We start from the raw sequence: 23,456 nt of genomic DNA on the forward strand, positions 1-23,456 counted from the left end.
GGCCTCGAACTCACAGAGATCCACCTGCCTCTGCCTCCCGAGTGCTGGGATTAAAGGCGTGCGCCACCACCGCCCGGCTTCCTTTTTCCTTTCATTCCTTTCTTTTTTTATTTTCTTTTTTCTTTTCTTTCTTAAATGATTTATTTTGAGACAGGGTTTCTCTGTTGTAGCCTTGACTGTCTTGAATTGGAACTCACTCTGTAGACCAGGTTGACCTCGAACTCAACAGAGATCTACCTGCCTCTTAGTCCTCAGTGCTGGAATTCAGGTGTGCACCATCAATGCCTGGCGTGTGTGTAGATTTTAATCTGGGTTTCTCATACTCACTACATAGCAGACACTCCACCATTGAGCTATTCCCCAGCCTTAACTTAAATAGTTAGGTTTAAGGTTCTCTGTGACATTGAAAGATTTAGAGGTAAGTGATTAATTAAAGACTCATGAGTTAAACCTATTATTACTTTTCATACACCCTCTGAAATGTCTTATTATTCTTTAAAATAGAGAAAATGATGTAAAGAAAATCTACAACACATTTATACCATAAACGTAAAGGGATTGGTTGATGTCTTTTTAGTATTGGAGATGACATTTTAATCTAGTAGAATCTATAGTACTAAGAGTATTGTTTGCAATTTTGAACACATGTGTCCTATGTGTGTGTCTCTTGTGTGTGCACATATGCATAAGTGTGTTGGAAACCAAACCTAGGGTTGCTTGTGCAGGCTGGGATGTTGAGAATTACTAATGTTATTGTTTTCAGGGATCATTTGAAAACAAAATTTAAGGGATTTCTTTTGGGAAAGAACCATCAGGTCATTTTCTGCCTCCTGTACTTTACCCAGTGACAACAGTTCTTGGATATCTAGGTCTGTTGAAATAGTCCCACAGTGAGCTTCTTCAGGACAGATTCGGTCAAAACAAAAACTCTTATTTATTGACCATTTAGAATCTAGCATGATGCTAAGTGCTTCATGTATTTTATTTAGTTTCTGAAATAATTACTATTTGTATAGTATTCTCCATTTTACATGTGCCAGTATTAAGGCTTGCAAAAGGTTCAGTAAATTGAATAAGGACATAACTAGTACCATGTCATCTGAGCTATATAAGCATGATTGGTTTTTTTGTTTTTCTTTTTTAAGTTTTTGACTATTACCTATTGTATAGGGTTTGAGTACTGAACACTAGTACCTATTGGAATTAAACTATATTAAAATATACTTTTATTGACTTCAAATTATTTAATTGTTCTAATTTTTTTAAAGTTTTTATTTTTATATTTATTTTATTGGTATGAGTGTTTTGCTTATATGTAAATGTGTACTGTCTGTGTCTGGTGCCTGAGGGAGTGAGGAGGCATCCGATCCCCGGACCGGGGTTACAGACAGGTGTGACCCACCATGTGGGTTCTGGGAACCAGACCCAGGTCCTCTGGAAAAGTAATAATTGCTCTTAACTGCTGAGCACCTCTAGCTCATTATTCCACCTTTTACAGTTACTCTGTTTACTTGACAAGCACTTACTTTTTGGAATTTTATGTGTATAAATGTTTTGTCTATGTGTGTACCCTAGGTACATGCCTGATTCTGGAGGAGGTTGGAAGAGGGAGATGGACCCCTCAGAACTGGAGTTAGGGATGATTATGAACCATGCTGTGGGTGCTAGGAATTCAACCTGGGCCCTTTCCAGTCTAAAGTGTTCCTAACTGCTGAGCCATTGTCTGGCCCCTTTGCCTTTTACTTAGAATCTGTGTAGCACAGGCTGAACTCAAACTGGAGCTCCTCTTTTTTTTATTTAGGTTTTGAATACTGATACTACAAGTGTGTTATTCCTATACCCAGCAAGGGAATTACTGATAGTTGTACTTAGAAATTCCCGTGATTCATCCTGGATACTACTCAGATGGTCTGTTTGATAAAGAATAGTTTTTTATTTTGTGCTATTGGGAATTAAATCTATGACCTCATCTGGTAGGCGAGCAATCTGCCACTGAGCTAAAACATTCTTAACCCACGTAGTTCATTTTATTTTGTTTTTAGACAAATCTCACTGAGTAGCCCTGGCTGGCCTTGAAACTTAAAAGGCTCTACCTGCCTTTGCCTCTCAAGTGCTGGCATTAAAGGTGTGTACTACTACACCTGGCCCACACTTTGGCATTGAATAAAAATTTTTATATTACCCCCTCCCCTTTCCTCTCTTTTTTTTCTTGAAGACGGGGTTTCTCTGTAGCCCTGGCTATTCTGAAACCCCCTCTGTAGACCCGGCTGGCCTTGAACTCAGTCTCTAAAGTGCTGGGATTAAAGGCATGCACTGGGGCTAGAGAGATGGCCAGATGTTAAGAGGTCCTGAGTTCAATTCCCGGACCATATGGTGATTCACCACCATCTCTAATTCAGTCAGGTTCCTCTTATGGCATGCAGACAGAATACTGTATACATAATAAGTAAATTAAAAAAATAAGGGCATGCACTACCTGCTGGACTTAAACATTTTTGATCCCTGGGTTTGTCAGTATTTATTTGATAAAGAACAAGAAGTTCAAGCCTGCAATAACAGCATATGCAAGACTGAGGCAGGATTGTTCCAGTGTAGGCTGGGCTACAGTGGAGAAAGAGGGAGGGAGAAAAGAAGAAGCAAAACCTTAAAAAGTTTCTAAGGTTTTTGTTTCATGCCATGCTTGGGAATTCTAGATGCAAAGCCTTTTTATTTGTTTTCTGAGACAGGTGTCACTGTGTAGCATTGAATGGCCTGGAACTCACTGTGTAGAGCAGGCTTGCTGTGCTCCTCTGTGTACCTCGGGAGTGCTGGGATTAGAGGCCTATACCATCACAGTCAGCTCAGAGCTTTTTTTCTCCATCTCAGTACTTGCAGGATTTTCCCCATTGTCTTGGAGTGTGTATTTCTGAATGATTTCATTGTATTTTGTAACCCATCCATTAACTTGAATTTATCAGGTACTTCCTTGTGATTAGACTTGAGAGTTCTTATTGGGGAAGAACAAAGGTGCTGTTTTGATCTCATTGTCAAGAATGCATACTGTTGCTATGACTTGATATTACCATTGGTTCTGTCCATTCTCTACACCCCACCTTTAGAATGAAGTCATGCTACACAGCTTCCACTCAACAATCTATGTATTCTTAGCCTCCTTGAGAGTACAGTAAGTACCTGAAGTACTCCTGGGAGATTCTACTCTGCTCTAGTATATATGTTCAGTTATTTAACCAGTATGTGTGTTTATTAAGGCACTTTTTTTTTTTTTTTGGTTTTTCGAGACAGGGTTTCTCTGTGGCTTTGGAGCCTGTCCTGGATCTAGCTCTGTAGACCAGGCTGGTCTCGAACTCACAGAGATCCGCCTGCCTCTGCCTCCCGAGTGCTGGGATTAAAGGCGTGTGCCACCATCGCCCGGCTATTAAGGTACTTTAAACATGATGGAAACTAAGTAGTATATAATAATCTCTCATAGAAGTTTTCTCATCTGCTTTTTGTGAATGAGGATAATTGTGAAGATCCAGATGGATTATGTGTCAACTCAGAATCCTTATTTGTGCTTAAGAAAAAGAGCCTGGGGCTGGAGAGATGGCTCAGTGGCTAAGAGCACTGCCTGCTCTTCCAAAGGTCCTGAGTTCAATTCCCAGCAACCACATGGTGGCTCACAACCATCTGTAATGAGGTCTGATGCCCTCTTCTGGCCTGCAGGAATACATGAAGGCAGAACACTGTATAAATAGTAAATAAATACACGTTTCATAAAAAAGAAAAAAAGAAAGGCTTAGGGTGGAAAGTAGGACATTGTACAGTAGGTGTCTTCTCCCATTAGGGTAATAAGTTACACTTAGGAGATTGCACAGTGTCTGCTTCCATTAGTATTTGAGGATTCATGTGACCTTGTTGACTTTTTTGTCACACCTCTTCTTATTTTTCTTTGAGATGCAGATATCATTACAAAAAATGCTAGTTACAGTTGATACTGGGAATAGTGATGATGACCATGAGGTTAATGAAATACCCAGCCAGGATTATGTGTTGTTTTTATGTACCTAAACTTAGGACAGTTAAAAAAATGTAGTCTTTATTCTGACCAACTGAAAATGAGCCAATTCACCTCTCTATCTTACTTTTGGGAGGAAGACTAACCTGAAAGTATCAATTCATTTTGTTCTTCTTCTTCTTTTTATAGGAGGTTTCAGTCGTGCCTCCAGTCTATTCTTGGTTACCTGTGCTAGTGTAGTGTTACTTCAGCATTGAGACGGCTTTGCTTGGCTACTTCCATGTTTTAAGAGAAATGTCTCAAAATATTACCCAGGCCGGCCTTAAGCTCTCAGTTCAAATGTTGTTCCTACCTCACCTTCCTGAGAACTGTAAGATGTACACATGTACTTGGTGCTAACCTCGTTACTGCCAGACTTCTGGTCATCTTTTTCCTTTCTTTTTTGGAATCAGGGTCTCGTATCACCATGACTGGTTTGGAACTTTTTTGTTCTTTAATATTTATTTATTTACTATGTATACAATATTCTGTGTGTATGCCTGCAGGCCAGAAGAGGGCACCAGATTTCATTACAGATGGTTGTGAGCCATCATGTGGTTGCTGGGAATTGAACTCAGGACCTTTGGAAGAGCAGACAATGCTCTTAACCTCTGAGCCATCTCTCCAGCCCTGGTTTGGAACTTTCTATAAAGACCACCTTGTCCTCAAATTCATAGAAATCTGCCTCTTTCTGCTTCCTGAATGCTGGAATGAAAAGTGTAGTGTGTGTATCTGTGTGTGTGCCTCCCTATTCCCGATTTTGAACTCAGACTGGCAGACATGGTATGTAGCTGATTATCCTGCCTTTAATTCATAAGTTTCTGGGCATGCATCAATCCTGTAAATGTTCTATTAGTATTTACATCATTGTACCTTTTCAAATAAGGACTTTTTGTATCCTGATGTAGTTATGTCTGTGGAAATGTTTGTTAGAGATATTATTCACTTGTGCACATACACATAGACATATCTCAGTAGACCCATTTTTCTAAAGAACTTCACATTGCTTTCTACATATGTGGGAGACAGTATCTCTTAAATGGCTGATGAAAATGACTACTTGACTGCTCCTGGGTCTGACCCTGGTGTTAATCTAAGCATTGGGAGAGCAGAGCATTGAAGAATACTAAGTTGTTACATTCTTTCTCTGTAATCTTTGATGAAGATTCTCTATAATCACATTTAGACCTGTTTTTAACTTTTAAAAAAGGGTTGGCACAAAACAAACATGTTTCTTGCCAGGCAGTGGTGGTGCATGCCTTTAATCCCAGCACTCAGGAGACAGAGGCAGGAGAATCTCTATGATTTCAAGACCATCCTGGTCTACAGAGCAAGTTCCCTGACAGCTAGGACTGTTACACAGAGAAACCCCATCTTAGAAAAAAAAAATTGTTTCTCAGTTGTAATTGAAGAATCTAGAAGACTAATAGACATTCTAAGCATTGTTAGGTGGTAGTTTTAAAGACTTAGTGTTTCCTGTTGTGTCAGCCTCCTTGGAAAATCCTCAAGGCTTTTCTCTGCTTGAGTGGAAATTGTACCCTTTGTTCACTTTCTCTGCACACTACATACACAACTAGCAGCTGTCTGACATTTAGATTTGAGCAGAGTTTATGCCTGTATGGTTTTGTTGCACTCACATATATATTTTATCATATGTGCAATAATTCACTCTGATATTAGAAGTACTCAGGATGTTACATTGTATTAGCTTATAAATTATATAAGCTAACTTCACTTTCTAAGCTACTTAGTGGTTTCCTTTAGGTCTGCCTTTGGGAATTTTCCATGTAAACATACAGTTAGTAGAAAACTGTAGAAACCAATTCACTGTTTATACAAGTGTGACTTAAGTAGGATTTATAAGGTCTGTGCCATATCTCCCTTTTTATTCCATTGGGTCTGAGTTTTTGTATTGGTTGCACATCATACATTTGAAAACTGTTAGAGGTTTGTTCAGTATTTCTGCATTAGTATTTAGGTTTAATTAAATCGTTACATTTTGCCATATTCTGATTTCATTTTGAATAAATACACATTACAAATAATGGTTAAAGCCCTTCTTTCTTCCTTGTCTAAATGTGTCCACTTTCTTATCAGACAACATAGTGAGCTAGCATTTCAAATTTCTCAAATTGGTTTTGTGGTAAATGTGGCAATACAATGAGGAAAAACTGTACCAAATTTCCCCACATATTTATAATATATGTTGCAAGCACTGAAGTTCTGAGGTGTGGAGGGGAAAAAAACCAAACAAATTTGCCCTTTTAAAAACTTCATCATTGCCTGTGAGTCTGTGTGATGTTGCTTGGAACACACCCTTTGAAAACCTGCCTAGAAGTGTGCCCACTTTGAAATTCACTTTGACTTCCATAGTTTATCTCTGATGCAATCTTTTTGATCTGGATGACAAGCTTGCAGTTCACAGTCATTCTCAGGTGATCTTGTTATTAGATACCTTAAGAATGAGTTTGCAAAATGGGGATATAAACTTAGAACAAACCCCGTACTCATTGACCAGTTCACAATTACTTTCGCTCCTCAAATTTCCCAGTTCTTGAGTCTTCTGGTCTTTGGAAGTGTCTAGCCTGTGGATCATGGCTTTGCTTACACTTAAATTGATGTTACATTTTATGTTTCTACAGCTGGCAGTAAGCCCGAGTTTGCTGTTAATGTTTAACACATTTCTGAGTGACAGTTTCTTAACTATTAATATTGTACAAAATGGTAATTGAATTTATAGTTTGCCTTTTTTCTCTGTATTAGAAAAACTGGTGTTTTTGTAAGTCATGTATATTCTTCTTAATATTTGTTCCTATAATGACCTGATGCAGGAAAAATAAAATGGGAAAATGGACATTACTTCTGACCTTCAAATAAAACACATGAATTGGTTTTTGGACTGTTTACCAAGCCTTGGGTCCTATGTACCATGTTAAGTCAAGGCTGTTAACCTGTGTGGGATGGCAGACCCCATGATCTGAATGGGGTTGTGGATAAGGGAGGAGGTCCTGGGAAAATGCAGTCACAAAGGTTATAGTAAATTTCATGGAAACAAGGGAAACATCAAGGACATTCTACATCAAGTCATTTTGGCTTCAAGTCTTCACACCACACCTCTGTATTAGGAATCTATGGGAAGTTTCCTCTGGTGTAAATGTCTAGCCTTATCTGTTAAAGCTTAAACATTCGGTTAGACTTAGAACTTTTTCTTCTAAATATTGTTTAAAGTAACCTTTTTATAGAGGGCAACATATCCTGAACCTCAGGTAATCCGTGCAATCCTTATCCTCCTGAGTGCTAGGATCACAAGTGTGTATGACCACACCAGGTTTTGTGCCATGCTGAGGATCGAAGCCAATGCTTTATGCATGCTAGGCAAACACTCGCACCTGCCAAGCAGGCAACATCCTCAGCCCAAGAACCATGTGCGTGTGCACATTCATATGTATTAGACCATATAGGTTAAGTCTTTAAGTATTTGTGTTTAGAGGGAGTTTCTTTTTTTTTAAATATTTATTTATTATGTATACAATATTCTGTCTGTGTATATTCCTGCAGGCCAGAAGAGGGCGCCAGACCCCATTACAGATGGTTGTGAGCCACCATGTGGTTGCTGGGAATTGAACTCAGGACCTTTGGAAGAGCAGCCAATGCTCTTAACCTCTGAGCCATCTCTCCAGCCCTAGAGGGAGTTTCATACAGACTTATAGACAATATATATTTTGCAGTTTTGCAATTGCACATCTTTTCTCCCACCATATTTTCCATGTGCAGTTGTAATCTGAATAAAATGGTTAAATACTGTGACTGTCCTAGTCATGCTAGACTCAGAACCCTCTCGCCTGGTTTCTTCCTCTGAAGGACTGGATGTGTCTGTCACATTCCACTTGGGGACTCTTGTTGGTCCCCTGTAGGATCACAGTTCACCTCTGACAGACCTGTGTGCAGGAGGTCAGAGGACAGTTGGTGGGAGTTGGTTCTCTTCTCCTAGCATGTGACATCTGAGGTTGGGTTCTCAGACTCGCACAGCAAGTGCTTCACCTGCTGTGCCATCTCACGCTCACCTGTGGCAGGCCGTTAGTGTCTTAAAGGCAAGCTTATTATTGTCCAGTGTTTCAACCTTTTTTTTTTTAAATAAAAAGTTGTGTTTTTATTTGTTTTGGTTTTCAAGACAGGATTTCTCTGTGTAGCCCTAGTACTCACTCTGTAGACGATTGGACTCAAACTCAGAGATCTGCCTCCTCTTTCTCCTGGGTGCTGTGATTAAAGGTGTGTGCCACCTTGCTACTTTTAGAAGTCCTTTCCAACAGCAAAAGGTTGTTAGTCCCCAAAATGTTAATCAGTGCCATATGTTCTTTAGACTGTGTGGGAGCTGCCTGAGTTAGTATTGACTCCTTTAACAGTGTAAATGCTATTTTATTTTATAATTTCTATGTCTGGGGATACAAAGAGTGTTGAATAACTTCTGAAATTTTGTTCTTTCAAAAATGAAATTATCATACTGGATGTGATGGTTCATGTCTTTAGTCCCAGTACTCAGGAGGCAGAGTCGGGAGGATCTCTGAGAGTTTAAGGCCAACCTGGTCTACACAGAGAGACCTTTGTCTCAAACAAACCCATGAACAAAACAAAACAAATCAAAAACCCCAAAACCATCCAACCAAATAAAAAAATAATTAGCAATCAAGTTTAATACAATGATTTTTTTTAAAAAATTAAGTAAGAGGTACATATGTAGGAAACAGGTCAATGCCTGGTGTCCTCCTCTATTGCTCTTCACCTTGGTTGTTTTAGGCAGGGCTTTTTGCTGATCTCGATCACCTCCAGCTGGCTAGACTGTCTGCCCAGTGAGCTGTCTTTGTCTCTGCCCAGCACAAGGTTACAGTCATGCTACCATGCTTACTTTTACATTGGTGCTGAGCATTCAAACTCAGGTGCCTATGCTTGAGTTGGTAGGTATTTTACTGGCTGAGCCATTTCCCTAGCCATAATGTGAGGGATTTTTAGAGTTGAAGTTTGAGGTCAGTAAACTATTTGTTTATTAATTTATATTTTTTCTGGTGATTTTGTATAAGTTGATGAGTTTTAGCTGTATCTTGTCAGTTCCCACGTGTTCTTGAAATTAAATTGTGAGCTTCTTACTGAGGACTGAGGCTCCTTTGCCTGGGTTCACAGGCCTGCTTAGCTCGGTGTGGGCAAATGAAGATGTTAACTGGACTGATTATTAGCCGAGTTTTGAGTAGAGGTGAGGTCAAAGTGATAGGAAGGAACCTGTGGCCGGAAATTTCAAGTGCCGAGGACTGTGTGACTTTAAATTTACACCCAGCAAATTTCTCCTAAAAGATTATTACTAATTAAACTTTCCTTTGGTTACCTGGAACCATACTGCATCTGGCGTTTCAGCCTATATATTTAGTTAGGGTGGGAGGTGGGCTGGATGCATGTGTAGAGAGGTTGTTAGGAGTAACAAGCATGAGAGCTTGTTAGGAGTAGATATCTCCCCCATGTGAGTCCCTGAGGTTTGGGGCAAGAACATTTACCCACTGGTCCATCTCACTGGCTCTGCCTGTATTTATTTAAAGCCTGGCTTACTGCAGTACACTTGCATAAGATAATATTCATTTTAGGTATACAGTTCTATGAATTTTGTCAAATATTCGCACTGTGTCCAATATACAGAAAATTTCAGCACTAAAAACCCATATTTCCACTTAAGTTTCAAAAGTTGTATTATTTGAGTTTATCCTGATTCCCCTAGGCAACCTTCATTGGTTCATAGGCATGTGATTTCAGCCTTGTCAGTTCAGACAAGCTACAAGCAGTAAATGTCTGAACACAGTGCCTCGTACGCTTCTGCGGGCACAATTGCTACCGGAGGATTTGTCATGCCGAGGCTAGGTGCCTCTGAATTGTACTAGTTTGTTGTCTCACTGTTACAGAGGAGCCTCTGACCAACGCATAACAGTGCTGCATAGGTTTTGCTAATGTGGGACTTGGTGCCAGGAGGGTTACCTGAGTAACATTCAGTGGTGGTTCTTCCCTCTCTTACTTTCCTTGTTTTATGCCCCTGACCCCCCAACCCCCCATACAGAATCTCTCTCTTTTTTTCTCTTTCTCTTCCTTTTTTTTGAGACAGGATTTCTCTGTGTAGCCTTGGAGCCTGTCCTGGCACTCGCTCTGTAGACCAGGATGGTCTCGAACTCACAGAGATCTGTGTGCCTCTGCCTCCCAAGTGCTGGGATTAAAGGCGTGTGCTACTACTACCCAGCCAGAATCTCTAAATAGCCCAAACTGTTTTCTGACGATCCTGCTACCTCAGCTGGGATAATAGCTATGAGCCGCCACAGTTTTCTGCTTATATTAAAGCCATACCAAGAAAGCTGTGCACAAAATTTACTCCATATTATTAATTTGCAGAACCCTAATATCACACTATAGAAAACATGACTAGAACACCTTTAACTTGTTTCACTGCCCCTATTCAATTTTCTGCTTCTCTGTTTGTTTATTTTAGACAAAATCTCTCTATATAGCCCTGGTTCTCCTAGAATTCACTGTGTAGACTAAGCTGGCCTAGAACTCAAGAGTTCTGCCTGCCTTTGCCTCCCAAGTGTGTATCTACATTTATATAGCCAGGTTTACTCTTAGAATCACCCTATAACATTTGAAGTTCATGAATGTTGTTTTATTTATCTTTATGAAATTAGTCAGGCATTACTTCTGCTGTGTGTGATGTTCATATATAAGACTGTAGTGAATGTGCCACAGTATATGTGGAGATCGTAGGACAGCTTTTGGTAGTTGGTTCTCTTCTTTCTCCTGTGTGCTGGGAATTTAGTTCAGGGCATCATCAGGCTTATGCTGTTGACAAGCACTCTTAACTTCTGAGCCATCTCTCTAGCCCGTTGCTAACTTTCATGAGCCTTTTTCTTTGTTTCTAAAATCTTTCATCTTGGTAATATGATTTAAATTTGGGAACTATGACAAATCTTATTCTATTTCTAAAATGTATTTCCTATTATGTCATCTAAAAGTGTTCTTTTTGTTTTGCTGTGGGGTTTGTCTCCCTTTTTGAGACAGAATTATACTGACTTTGAAGTTCTGGACTTCAGTGATCCTTCTGCTTCAGCTTCCAAATAACTAGGACTTCAGGTGTATGCTATTCTATCTTCCCTTCCCTTCTCTTTTCTTTTCTTCTTCCTTCATCCCCCTCTCCCTCCATCTTCCTTCCTTCTTTCCTTCCTTCTTTCCTTCCTTCCTTCCTTCCTTCCTTCCTTCCTTCCTTCCTTCCTTCCTTCCTTCCTTCCTGTTTTTTGAGATTGGGTTTCTTTCTATGTGACCCCAGCTGTCCTGGAACTCACTCTGTACACCAGGCTGGCCTCCAACTCTCAGAGATCCTACTGCCTTTGGTTTCCAAGTACTGGGTTTAAAGGTGTGTGCTACTACCACCCTGCTTGAAATGTTTTTTTGTCAGGAAATTGGAAGTTTTCTCTCTCCTGAAGAAAGAAGTAGGAGTTGTTATCAGACCTCGCTCAGCAACCCTCTGGAGGCCGAGGGTAGAGGACTTAGCATGGGCAACATACTGAAACACTAATTAAAAGAATAAGTTTCATATCAACTTGCTTTTATGCCAGCCTGGTTCATTTTTCTTACTCCCTTCTTCTCTCTGTCATTTAAAAATAAAAATGGTAGAGGCAAGAGAAATGGCTGAGTGGGAAGAAGACATGTTGCTCTTCAGGAGTTTCTGTGTTGCCAGCGCCACACTGGTTAGTTCCAACCACCATTAACTCAGCTCCAGGGCATCTGACACCCCCTTCTGACTTTGCGGGCATGCACACACATGGACACGTGTATACACATAGGTAAAAAAAAACCACACACACAGCCGGGCGATGGTGGCACACGCCTTTAATCCCAGCACTCGGGAGGCAGAGACAGGCGGATCTCTGTGAGTTCGAGACCAGCCTGGTCTACAAGAGCTAGTTCCAGGATAGGCTCCAAAGCCACAGAGAGACCCTGTCTCGAAAAACAAAAAAACAAAAAAAAACACACACACACACAACATAATAGTGATTTCATACCTACTTTCCAGAGTTACTTAGTAAATTTAGTACACTTTTTTCTTGTTGTTTTGTTTTCATTTGGTTTGGTTGGTTTTTCGAGACAGGGTTTCTCTGTGTAACAACCCTGACTATCCTGCAGCTGCCTCCTAAGTGCTGGAGTTAAAGGCATGTGCCACCACTGCCTGGCTTAGTAGACTTTTTAAAATGATTTTTGCCCTCAATATTAGATATTCACAAAGCAGTATAGATCCTGAGTTATTGTGTAAAATGAGTGATCGATCGTAGGGCTAGTAACCCAAATCTAAACAAATATTTTTCTGCATATAATATGGTAGTAATTGTATACAATATTTTTAGTAATTTTGTAAGCAAAACCAGACTTCATAGTATAGAATTTGATGCTTGGGTATGCTGGTACATAATCAATTTTAGATATTGGATATTTGGGATATTAGAGGTAATTCCGTTTACATAGTGAAGTCTTGTCTCCAAACTTACTGACTTGTCCTTGGAGGACATATTCTTGGGCATTTGTTTATGAGTATATGGGGTTTGTGTATGTTATTCCTGTTAGTGCTGGATCACTGAACTACATCGCCAGCTCCATGTCTGCTCTTTTTATACACATGTTATGTATTTTTGAGCAGATGTATATTTTTTATTTAGTTTTGTTTTCTGGAACTCAGTATGTAACCCAGACTCATTTTGAACTCAAGACCCTTCTGCTTCAACCTTCATGTGCTGGGATTGCTGGTGGGATTATAGGCATACTTGCCACCATGTGTGTCTGTGTGTCCGTCCGTCCCGTGTGTCTGTCCCATCTGTGTCTTTTTAGGCCACAAATGTTAGTAGGCCGCACATGTTACTTAAGTTACTTTTATTTTTACAATTATTATGTGTATGTGTCTTTTGCCTGCATGTTTATGTATTATGTTCCTGTTCGTGCCTGGTGCTCATGAAGAACAGAAGAATGCATTGGATCCCCTGGAATTGCGGCTACAGATGGTTATGAGCAACCACGTGGTTACTGGGAATTAAACCCAGGTCATCTGGAAGAGCAGCCAGTGCCCTTAGATGCCGAGTCGCCTCTCTAGCCCCAATTTATTTGTATTCTGATTATACTGGGAAGAGGGCTCAGAGGGTAAAGTGCTTGCTGTGCAAGCCTGAAGACCTGAGTGTGAATCTCCTAACTCTGGAAACTGTGTGTGTGCCATGCACCTGCAACTCCAACACTCTAGGGGTTGGGGACAGACAGTTCTACTCGTGTAGCTGAAAGGAAGACCCTGGCTCAAAAAACTGAGGTGGACAGTGATAGAGGCAGACCTCTATTGCCAGCCTCTGCCTTCAACAGCCGAGCCTTCCAGCACACAAAAACACTCTAAAAATGTTTTTAATTAAAAAAAAATAAAGCTAACAAAATAGGTGCCTCAAATATAGTATTAAGACTAAAGGATGAATTGTCTCCCCATTCTAGTTCCTGTCTGCTAGGCTCCACCCTTCAGATGTCTTCATGCTTGTAGAACTGAACAGGAAGGTAAATTTGTGTTTGTTTCTCCAACTAGATTTTATTTTTCTTCATTTTTTTAATTAATTAATTTCATTCTTTATTTGGGGCAGAGTCTCCTCTCTAAATAGCCATGACTGACTTGGAACTCACTATAGACCAAATTGGCCTGGAACTCACAGAGACCCACCAGCCCCTGCCTCCTGACTGCTGCACCACTTGGGTTAAAGCCATGAGCTACTACTGCCCAGCGAATTATTGGTTTTTTAAAAAGTTTTTAAAAACAGCAACTGGAGAGCTTATGACTCAGTGGTTAAGAGCCAATATTGCTTTTGCATAAACTCCTGTTTGTTTTTCGAAAATCATACATATACATAGCTGTACGTTATAGTTTTAGATGGAAATGGCACCTAAATTTTATATTCCCTGTGCATGTTAGACTCATCAGGCAGGTTAGGAGGACCACATGGTTTCATGTATCCTGATTCTTTTTTTCTGTCTCTGTATATGTGGTGGTGCTCTCATTTCTGGAGGGCACACATGCCAGTGTGGGCACATATGGAGGTTAGAGGTTGACATTGGGCTAGCCCTTTTCAGTCACTTTTCACCATATATTTTGGGACAGAGTCTGTAATTGAATCTGGACCTCACCTTTCTGGCCTGATTCGCTGGCCAGCCATTCTTCCGGGATCTCTCACTAGCTGTTAAAGTTACAGTTGCATAGTGCTGCCCTAGCTTTTATATGGGTACTGAGCATCTGAGCTCAGAGCCATCTCCCTGACCCTGTTTTGTTTGATTTGAAATAGCATCTCACTATGTAGCCTTTGTTAGTCTGGGATTCTCTATGTAGAGCAGGCTAGCCTGCCTCTGCCTGGGATTAAAGGCTTGTGCCACTGCTCTGGGCCCCTGACCTTAATGTTTCTGAGGCAGGGTCTCATGTAGCACAGTCTCAGGTTGGCTCTGAGCTCCTCTCTGCCTCCACCTCCCAAATGATGAGATTGTAGTCGTGCACCACCATGCTCAGACATACCAGTCCTTTTTTCCCCCCGTTTATTTATTTATTAAAGATTTCTGTCTATACCAGTCCTTTTTACTTTATTAAAAATTACATTTTAAATTATGTTGTGTGTCTACCCCTGTTTATATGTTGGGAAGGGGTGCATGTATGGAGGTCAGAAGACAACTTTGGGGGATTGGTTCCTTCTACCATGTGGGTTCCAGGGACAGAACACTTCTGGCTTGGTAGCAAGGGTCTTTACCCAATGATACATCTTACTGGTCCACACTTCTTTTTCTTAATAATAATTAAAGTATAACTGCAGAGCTTCCCTTTCTTATCATATGTCAGTAATAAAACATGTTCAGTGTTAGGAAATAATAAAAACAACAAGCACACGGAGAAGGAAGGATCAACCTTTTAGGTTGGTATCTATCTGCACTTTTCCTCTTACACTTGGGTATGCGCACAGTCACCTAATTATCCTTCTACAGTGACCATGCTTATTGATTTCAACAACAAATAAATTTAGTATTATGGACATGTGAGTCACGTCATTGAGTTAATTACACTCTTTGAGTACTACTGTGCTGTATGGGAGGTGTTTTGGAATATGCTTGAACCTTATTCAAGAACGTTTAGAAACAAACTGCATCAACATGGGATGAGATCACAGGACGTGTGCTTTCTTGGTGCATCCCTCCCCACCTGCCTTGGGAGAGGGGGACAGGGAGAACTGTTCTGAGCTCAACCCATGTGGTATACATGGTAAATAAAGTTTGCCTTCTGGACAATTGTAGATCACTTCCTGTGTCTTGACCATCTCTCCCTTCCTCCATTCTTTTTTATCTCTGTTCATTCCTCCTTTTCCTTTCTCACTTGACATTTCCAAGTTGCGGATTTGCTCCAGGTGAAGGAAGGAGCTATTTGAAAAGTTCTCACTCTGCACCTATGTTTTAATGCATTTACTACATAAATACTCTTTGACTCTGTACAGTATGGCCTTTCCAAAACCATAAACATTTCTTTGCCTTGTTCAGTCTGGTTTTTCACATCTGTGATTTTTAATAGCATTTCTTTGTTTTCACATATTTATCTCATGTGAACCAGTCAGACATGTTTCTCCTCAAGTACTTCAGGAAATAATAGCAAGAAACCTGGAATATGGTTACTGTCTTCCTGGTTAGAAAGGGGTAGTGGCTTAGGACTACCCAGACTGTCATGAAGAAGCAACATTGAGCTGAACAGGGCAGGTTGATTCTTAGAACTGAAATAACCAGCATTAAATGCTTGAAAAGCCTGCACAGTGCATCTTCCAAGAAGCTTTGACTGACCTGCCAGCATACAGGATGCATGTAGTTTCCAGAGGAGAGAGCTGACTGAGCACAGTAGCAGCAGAGGCATGCTGACCCTGGGTCCAGCAGACCCCTAGACAACCAACGCTAAGCAACTTCCTGCTTTTGCCATTTAGAATGGAGCCCCACTTGCAATGCATCTGACCAATGAGATTTTGTTCTGACGTGTTTCCCAACAGGTCACGGTGCTGATGTGAAGTGTGTAGACTGGCATCCAACCAAAGGGTTAGTCGTTTCAGGAAGTAAAGATAGCCAACAGCCTATCAAGTTCTGGGATCCCAAGACTGGGCAGAGTCTTGCAACGCTGTAAGTGATAGGAACCCTGCCTTGTCCCTTGAAGAAGAGGGACCAAAGGCAGCCTGCATTACTTAACTTTTAGCTTTCTCCTGTGGTTTGGCCACAAAGGACTTCAGTCTTTGGATGTTTTGTTAATTATGACTTATCTCTATATCTCTAGTGAAGGAAGATGATATTTGCTCTGCTACAGACCTAAATTTTACTGGGTTAGCCTACAGGACTGAGAGGAAGATGAGGTTCCTACTGTTGTCTCTGTTTCCTCAGAGTACTCCATCACTTATAGTTTTAGTGCCTTTGCCTCCTCCTAGCCACGGCCCAGCTTTCCCTGGCTTACTCCATCTAAATACAAAGATGTGTCTCCATTTTGTGCCTGTTCTCCCATCTCCCTCTCACACCCTTCTTTTCCCCTTTCTTGCTTCCCCCTTTCCTGTCATCTTTCTCTCCCCATTTCTCTCCTTCCCTTGTCCCTTTCTCTTTCTCCCTCTCCTTTGTTTTCTTTTATGCCTTCTCTCCCTCTCTACCCCCTCCGTTTCCTTTCCTCTCCTTCCTTCTTCCCCCTCTGTTTGCTCTTTTTTCCCTCTCTGTCCCCACCCATCTCACATCTCTTCCCCATCTCTGTCCTCCCACGAAGGAGACTTGCTTACTTATGTAGCTATGTTTCTTCTTGGCATCATTTGTAACTGTTACCGTTACATGAATATATTTGTTTTGGTGCACATGGATGCCTTATCCTAGCCCTAATTGGAAATGAAACACCCACAGTTCACATTAGTTAGGGCAAGGCTGCTGTTAGACGTGACATACGCAGTACATTATGAACCCTTGGATATAAACGTTATGTAGGCCCTGGGACAAAGCATTACCTTTCATTAAAATTTACCCTCAAATTATCTGTAAACCAGTGCCTACTTCCATACTTTGTCTTCTCTATCTTCTTCCTTCTTTCTCTCCTCCTTTTTGAGACAAGGCCTTTCTATGTAGCCATGGCTGTTCTGGAACCTGTGTAGACCAACCTGACCATGAACTTAGAGAGGTCTACCTTGCCCCTGCCTCCCAAGTGCTAGGATTAAAGTTGTAAGAGTGTTTTTAAATGTGATCTTACACAGGGTGGTGGTGGTGCATGCCTTTAACCCCAGCACTCGGGAGGCAGAGGCAGGCAGATCTCTGTGAGTTCGAGGCCAGCCTAGTCTACAAGAGCTTTTCCAGGACAGGCTCCAAAGCTACAAAGAAACCCTGTGTCGAAAAACAAAACAAACAAACAATAAATGTGATCTTATCTGGTTATAGTCACATACTCTATTACTACTAGGCCACACCTTTCACCTTCGTTATCCGCATGCTTTCATCAAAAAGGACCGTGCTGATGAAGTGATGCTGCTTTGTGTCCTGATGTGGTATACTCTCTGTGCTTTGTTTCTAGTCACGCCCATAAGAACACCGTGATGGAAGTGAAATTAAATCTCAATGGCAATTGGCTCCTGACAGCATCACGTGACCATCTCTGTAAACTTTTTGATATCCGAAACCTGAAAGAAGAGCTTCAAGTGTTCCGAGGTCATAAGAAGGAAGCCACAGGTCTGTGGCTGGGATGTGTTTCTCATTTTGGGGACTCTTCTTGCAGCCATCACATGTTGTAATCATTTAATCTTTCTCGGTATTTTTGATTTGCAGCTGTAGCCTGGCATCCTGTTCACGAAGGGCTTTTTGCCAGTGGAGGGTCTGATGGTTCTTTGTTATTCTGGCATGTTGGGTATGTACCATCTACTGTGTGGAGAAGTGCTGATGTTTGCCTGTACACACATTCCCAAATTGTACGGCAGCAGAGTGGGCCCTCAGCTAGGGAAATTCTGGTGGCTGGGGACTGGCATGATTTGAAGCCCAGCTCCATTGGAGTTTTCTAGAAGCACCTGCCTGTGGCCATTGTATGTGACTTGGACTTCTCCAAATATGAAGACAGGGTCCTTCATGGCAGACTTGCGACAAATAACGTACTAAGAGATGCAGATGAGTATGATCTAGGGCTAGTGAGATGCTCAACAGATGTGAAGCATTTGCTGTGTAGGCCGGCCACCCTGATTTCATCATGTTCTTGGAACCCATGGTGGAAGGAGAAAACTGACGCCTGAAAGTTCACTATGACTTCCCTTGGGTGTCATCATATGCACACACCATACACACGTCACACATATATAAACACATCGCACACACATTAAGACATTCAGTTTAGATTAAAAAGTCTGTTTTGAACTGACCTCCAAATCATGCACTGTGATGTTTGCAATGCTGTGTTGAAAGTGACTTCAAGGAGGAATATGTTTATGAAGAGTTCTCAAATTTATATAAATATGATCAAATTTTGCATTTTTTATGTGCAAATGTGTCCTTTATCAGAGACTAGCTTGAAGTAAAAAAAGACAGCACTTGTGTTTTTGGATGTAGAAATCATTATAGAAGAATAAAATATATTTTTTTAGTTGAAATAATTTATGAAGCGTGATTTTTCTATGGCTCTTTTATATTTGACTGAAAGAATTTACTGCTGAAAGACTAGTGGAACACATGGCACTGAAAAGCTCAAAATAAGAGATGAGAGGTTTTTTTAAATACTAAAGATAACTTTTTGTTTTGTTTTTGATGTTTTTAATATTCTTTTGTTTGTATGTTTTTTTTTTGTTTTAGGTGATTTCTTGGTAATTTTGGTTCAATGGTATTTTTCATTTGTGTTCTTGCAGGGTAGAGAAGGAAGTAGGTGGGATGGAGATGGCTCATGAAGGAATGATCTGGAGTTTGGCTTGGCACCCTCTTGGACATATTCTCTGCTCAGGCTCAAATGACCATACCAGGTAAGTACCATACTGAGGATAGGAAGAAATGTCTGTACTCAGGGAGTAGTAGGGAATGTGTGTGTGTGTGTGTGTGTGTGTGTGTGTGTGTGTGTGTATGTTTATAGTTCAGTTTTGTTTTTTTTTTCCCGAGACAGGGTTTCACTGTGTATCCCTGGCTATCCTGGAACTCTATATACCAGGCTGGCTTTGAACTCAGAGATCTGCCTGTCTCTGCCTCCTGAGGGCTGGGATTAAAGGTGTGTGCCACCACCCCCAGACAGTTCAAATTATCTTTAAAATTAATTTAGAGACAGTATGGGGTGGTAGGCATGCAAATAAATGGGTTTCATATTCATTCTTATATGTGACTAATCGTTGTTCTTAGTAGTTCCTCTTCTTCACTGAACATAGAGACTTAATTTCTCAGCACTCCCTTTTACTTTTTTTTCTTTTTGTTTGTTTGGGGTTTTTGTTTGTTTATTTGTTTTTGTTTTTTGAGTCACGATTTCTTTGTGTAACTGCCCTGGCTGTCCTGGAACTAGCTCTATAGACCAGGTTGGCCTCAAACTCACAAAGATCCTTCTGCCTCTGCCTCCAGAGTGCTGGGATTAAAGGCATGTGCCACCACCACCCTGTCTCGGCACATTTTCTTGAATTATCATTTTTCTGGTGTATGTTTTTGGCACCTTTGTTAAAATATTAAGTGAATATAGGGTCTGTAGAGATGGCTCAGCTGTTAAGAGTACCAGCTGCTCTTCCCGAGGTCCTGAGTTCAATTTCCAGCAACCACATGGTGGTTCACAACCATCTCTAGTCAAATCTGATGCCCTCTTCTGACATATTGTCATACATGCAGGTGGAGCAGCAACTTATATACATAAAATAAATAAGTAAATCTTTTTTAAAAATTAAGTGGATATAACCTGTTGGTTTATTTCTGAGTTCTCTATTCTAGTTAACAGGTCTATATGCCTATTTTTGAACCAGTACCATGTAGTTTTGTTAACATTGGGTCTGTAGTATAATTTGAGATCAAATACTTCCAGTATTATTTTTATTATTATTTTATAAAGATTGATTTATTACGTATTCAGTGTTCTGCCTGCATGTATCCCTGCACTCCAGAAAAGGGCACCAAATCTCATTACAGATGGTTGTGAACACATGTGGTTGCTGGGAACTGAACTCAGGACCTTTGGAAGAGCAGGCAAAGCTCTTAACCACTGAGCCATCTCTCCAGCCACCCCCAGTATTATTCTTTCTCTTAAAGAATAATTGGCACTTTTTTTTGAATTGTTGTTTTGTTTCTTTTTATTTCTGTTTTCATATGAGTTTTAGAACTCCTTCCCCCTTTTGATTACTGTGTAGAAAACCACTGGAATTTTGAGGGGCTCGGTGAATCTGCGAATCATTTTTTGACATCACAGTATGTATGCTATTAGCCCACGAGCATAGGAATTTCAGTTTGCTAAGTTCTTCAATTTCTTTTGTCAGTGTTTTAAAGTTTTCATTGTAGAGGTCCTTCATCTCGTTTGTTAGTTTTCATCTTCTTCTTTTAAAAGACAAGGTCTCGTATCCCAGGCTGGTCTTGAGCTCACTGTGTAGCCAAGGAAGCCTTAAACTTTGATCTTGATACCTCATCTCCCAGGTACTTGGATTATAGATATGGACTGCCATGTTTGTTTGTTTGTTTGTTTGTTTTGTTTTGTTTTGAATCTGTTGTAACTATTTTTACAGAGTTCTTTCTCAGAAAGTTCTATTTTTGAAGATTGCTTTCATATCCTTTTGCTTTGTTTGAAGTATTTATCTAGGTTAAGAATTCTCAGGTAGGGGTCTTTTGGGATCTATTAAATATATGCATGTCATCAGCCAATAGGAATAACTGGACTTCTTTTCCTATTTCTGTCACTTTTATTTTGTTCCCTTGTATGTTCTAGTTAAAACTTTCAGCATTATTTAAATGAAAGGGGAGGAAATGAGTACCCTTCTCTCATTTTAGATTTTAGGAAAAATACTTAAAGCTTTTTCCCATTTACTATAATATTGACTGTATATTTGTCATCATTTTTTTTAATTATATTGAGGAATATATCCTTCCTTCTGTTCCTACTTTCTTCAGGGCTTTTATCATGAAGTAATATTGAACTTTGTCAGAGGTCTTTTCTACAGCTGTTGATGATCATGTGACTTCTGTCTTTAATTTTTTTACGTATTGTGTTGCATTTATTGATTTGCATATGTTGATTCAGTCATATTCCTGGGATGAAGCCACTTTGGACATTGTCCTGGTGTTTGCATTTCTGTCACTGTTACCACAGTGTCACCTGACAGCTCCTGGGTCACACTGTGTTACTGAGAAAGTTGGGGAGGGACTGGGAGCAGAGACCATGGAGCTCAGTGCTCACTTCCTTGCTCTCGGGTTCATGCTCAGCTTCTTTTGGGTTAGGAGGCTTAGAGAGTATGGTATTGCCAACAGTGGGCAAGGCCTCCCTCCTACATCATCAATTAATAATCAATAAAATGCCCCACAGACATGTTTACAGGCCAGTCTACTAGTTCTTCATTTGAAGGTCTTTCTTCCCAGGTGTACTTAGGCTTGTGTCATTGACAGTTAAAGCTATGTGTGTGTGATGGATGTGCATTCACTCAGTGTGTTCTTTAGTTTGGCGTGGAGTTTATTTTCAAGGCTTGAAATATTTCATTCCATGTTTTCCTGGATATCAGGGTTGCTACTGCGATACTGAGATAGTGTATTAATTGATACTTTTCTCTTGCTGTAACAAAACACCATGACCAAAGGCACCTTAAGGAAGACAGAATTTATTCTGAATTATAATTCCAGAGAGTTAGGAGTACATCATAGCAAGGCAGAAGCGTGACAGCAAGTGACAGGCATGAAGGCCAGAGCCGGAAGCCAAAAGGTCGCATCCTCAATTACAAGCATGAAGCAGAGAAGGGGAACCGGGCAAAATCTATATTATTTCCAATGACATGCTTCTTCTGGCAAGGCTGCACCACCTTCACTTCCCAAATGGGCTGTCAGCTCTGAGCTAAGTGTTCAAATACAAGAGCTTGAGTTGAACCTGGTTCAAACTACTGCAGGTTGTATAGAAATTAGGATTGGGCAAGTATTTAAATGGCCTCCTTTAATCTATTATATTAGTATTTGCATATTAATTAGAATCAAGTGATTTTCTTCCACCACGATGAATAAGTCAAAGGAAATGGGAAATAATACATCAGTCAATATTTTTTCCTAACTGGATTGACTGGTTTTCCCTATCCTGCCCTTTGGTTTTTTTGTTTTTGTTTTTGTAGCTGGCTCTTCAGCTGGAGAGTGAGCTGCTGGTCTCAGTAACTAATTCAAAAGGTTAGATCTCTGTTGATGGTAGGGGTATGCCTATAATCTCAGTACTCCAGGAGGCAAAGACAGGTGTATTTCTGTGAGTTTGGGACCAAACCAATCAGAGCTACACAGGGAGACCTTGATAAATCAACAGCAAAACCAAAACCACAAAAGTGTTTCTGTGTTTGACTCAGCATTCTGATGGAGGTTCCCAGTCTGAAACATCCCTCATTCTGCACACCTCCACCTGCCAGTTATCCTCCTCTCTGCTCATGGAGATTAACTTGCCACACATTCTGCATGGAGATTAACTTTCCACACATTCTACATGGAGATTAACTTTCCACACATTCTGCTTGCATTTACATTTGTTGTGGGTGTTTTCTTCCCAAACAGATTTGAGCTGCTTTTGACAAAGTTCAAGTCTTTCTGGAAATACTTGTTACTTTTGGCTATGTTGTACCAGATTTCGGACAGGTCCCATGTTTCCGTGTTGTTGCTGAACTAGGCGATGCCTTTTATGTATTCTTGAGTGCAGTGAGAACCTCGGCGTTAGGTTCCCACACTACACTTTCCCTGAAGTCTCCACAGCCAATGTTCCTTTGGAGTGTCTACCCCCGGTCACACGCTCTGCAGCCCTCTCAGTGTCTGCCTAGCTCACTGTTCCTCTGATGGCATGCCAGGAAGGGCTAGTATATTCCTGGCCATTACTGCTGACACAGGCTGGGTGGCAGTATGGCCCAGGGCTAGTTGGTAGCTATTGTTGGTATTTGCTTTTGTGAAAGATTTTGTAGATCTCACTTGAACTTCTTTATTCTCTCTTTACTTCCTACCCTTTATTTTCCCATAATTTTCTGCCTTTTCACCATTCTTTTTGTGTTTCTGATGTTTTTGTTTTCTCTCTGATTCTAGTCTTCACTGCTAGAGTGTAATTAATTCAATGGCGTGACTCACATGTCCATAATACTTAGTTTATTTGTTGTTGAAATCAATAAGCAGCTGGGCGGTGGTGGCGCACGCCTTTAATCCCAGCACT

General features: G+C 40.6%; 1 protein-coding gene across 1 annotated transcript in view; it reads left to right on the plus strand.

Moving 5' to 3' along the window:
- Wdr33 (WD repeat domain 33) overlaps positions 1-23,456 on the plus strand; it is a 114,987-nt gene that overhangs the window by 67,443 nt on the left and 24,088 nt on the right. The window contains exons 8-11 of the mRNA XM_005355859.2: positions 16,132-16,258; positions 17,670-17,824; positions 17,921-17,999; positions 18,982-19,092. Coding sequence (XP_005355916.1) covers positions 16,132-16,258; positions 17,670-17,824; positions 17,921-17,999; positions 18,982-19,092 — 472 coding nt within the window. The remainder of the gene's footprint in view (positions 1-16,131; positions 16,259-17,669; positions 17,825-17,920; positions 18,000-18,981; positions 19,093-23,456) is intronic.

The sequence above is a fragment of the Microtus ochrogaster genome, chromosome 18 (genome assembly GCF_000317375.1).
Source record: "Microtus ochrogaster isolate Prairie Vole_2 chromosome 18, MicOch1.0, whole genome shotgun sequence".
Lineage (NCBI taxonomy): Eukaryota > Metazoa > Chordata > Mammalia > Rodentia > Cricetidae > Microtus > Microtus ochrogaster.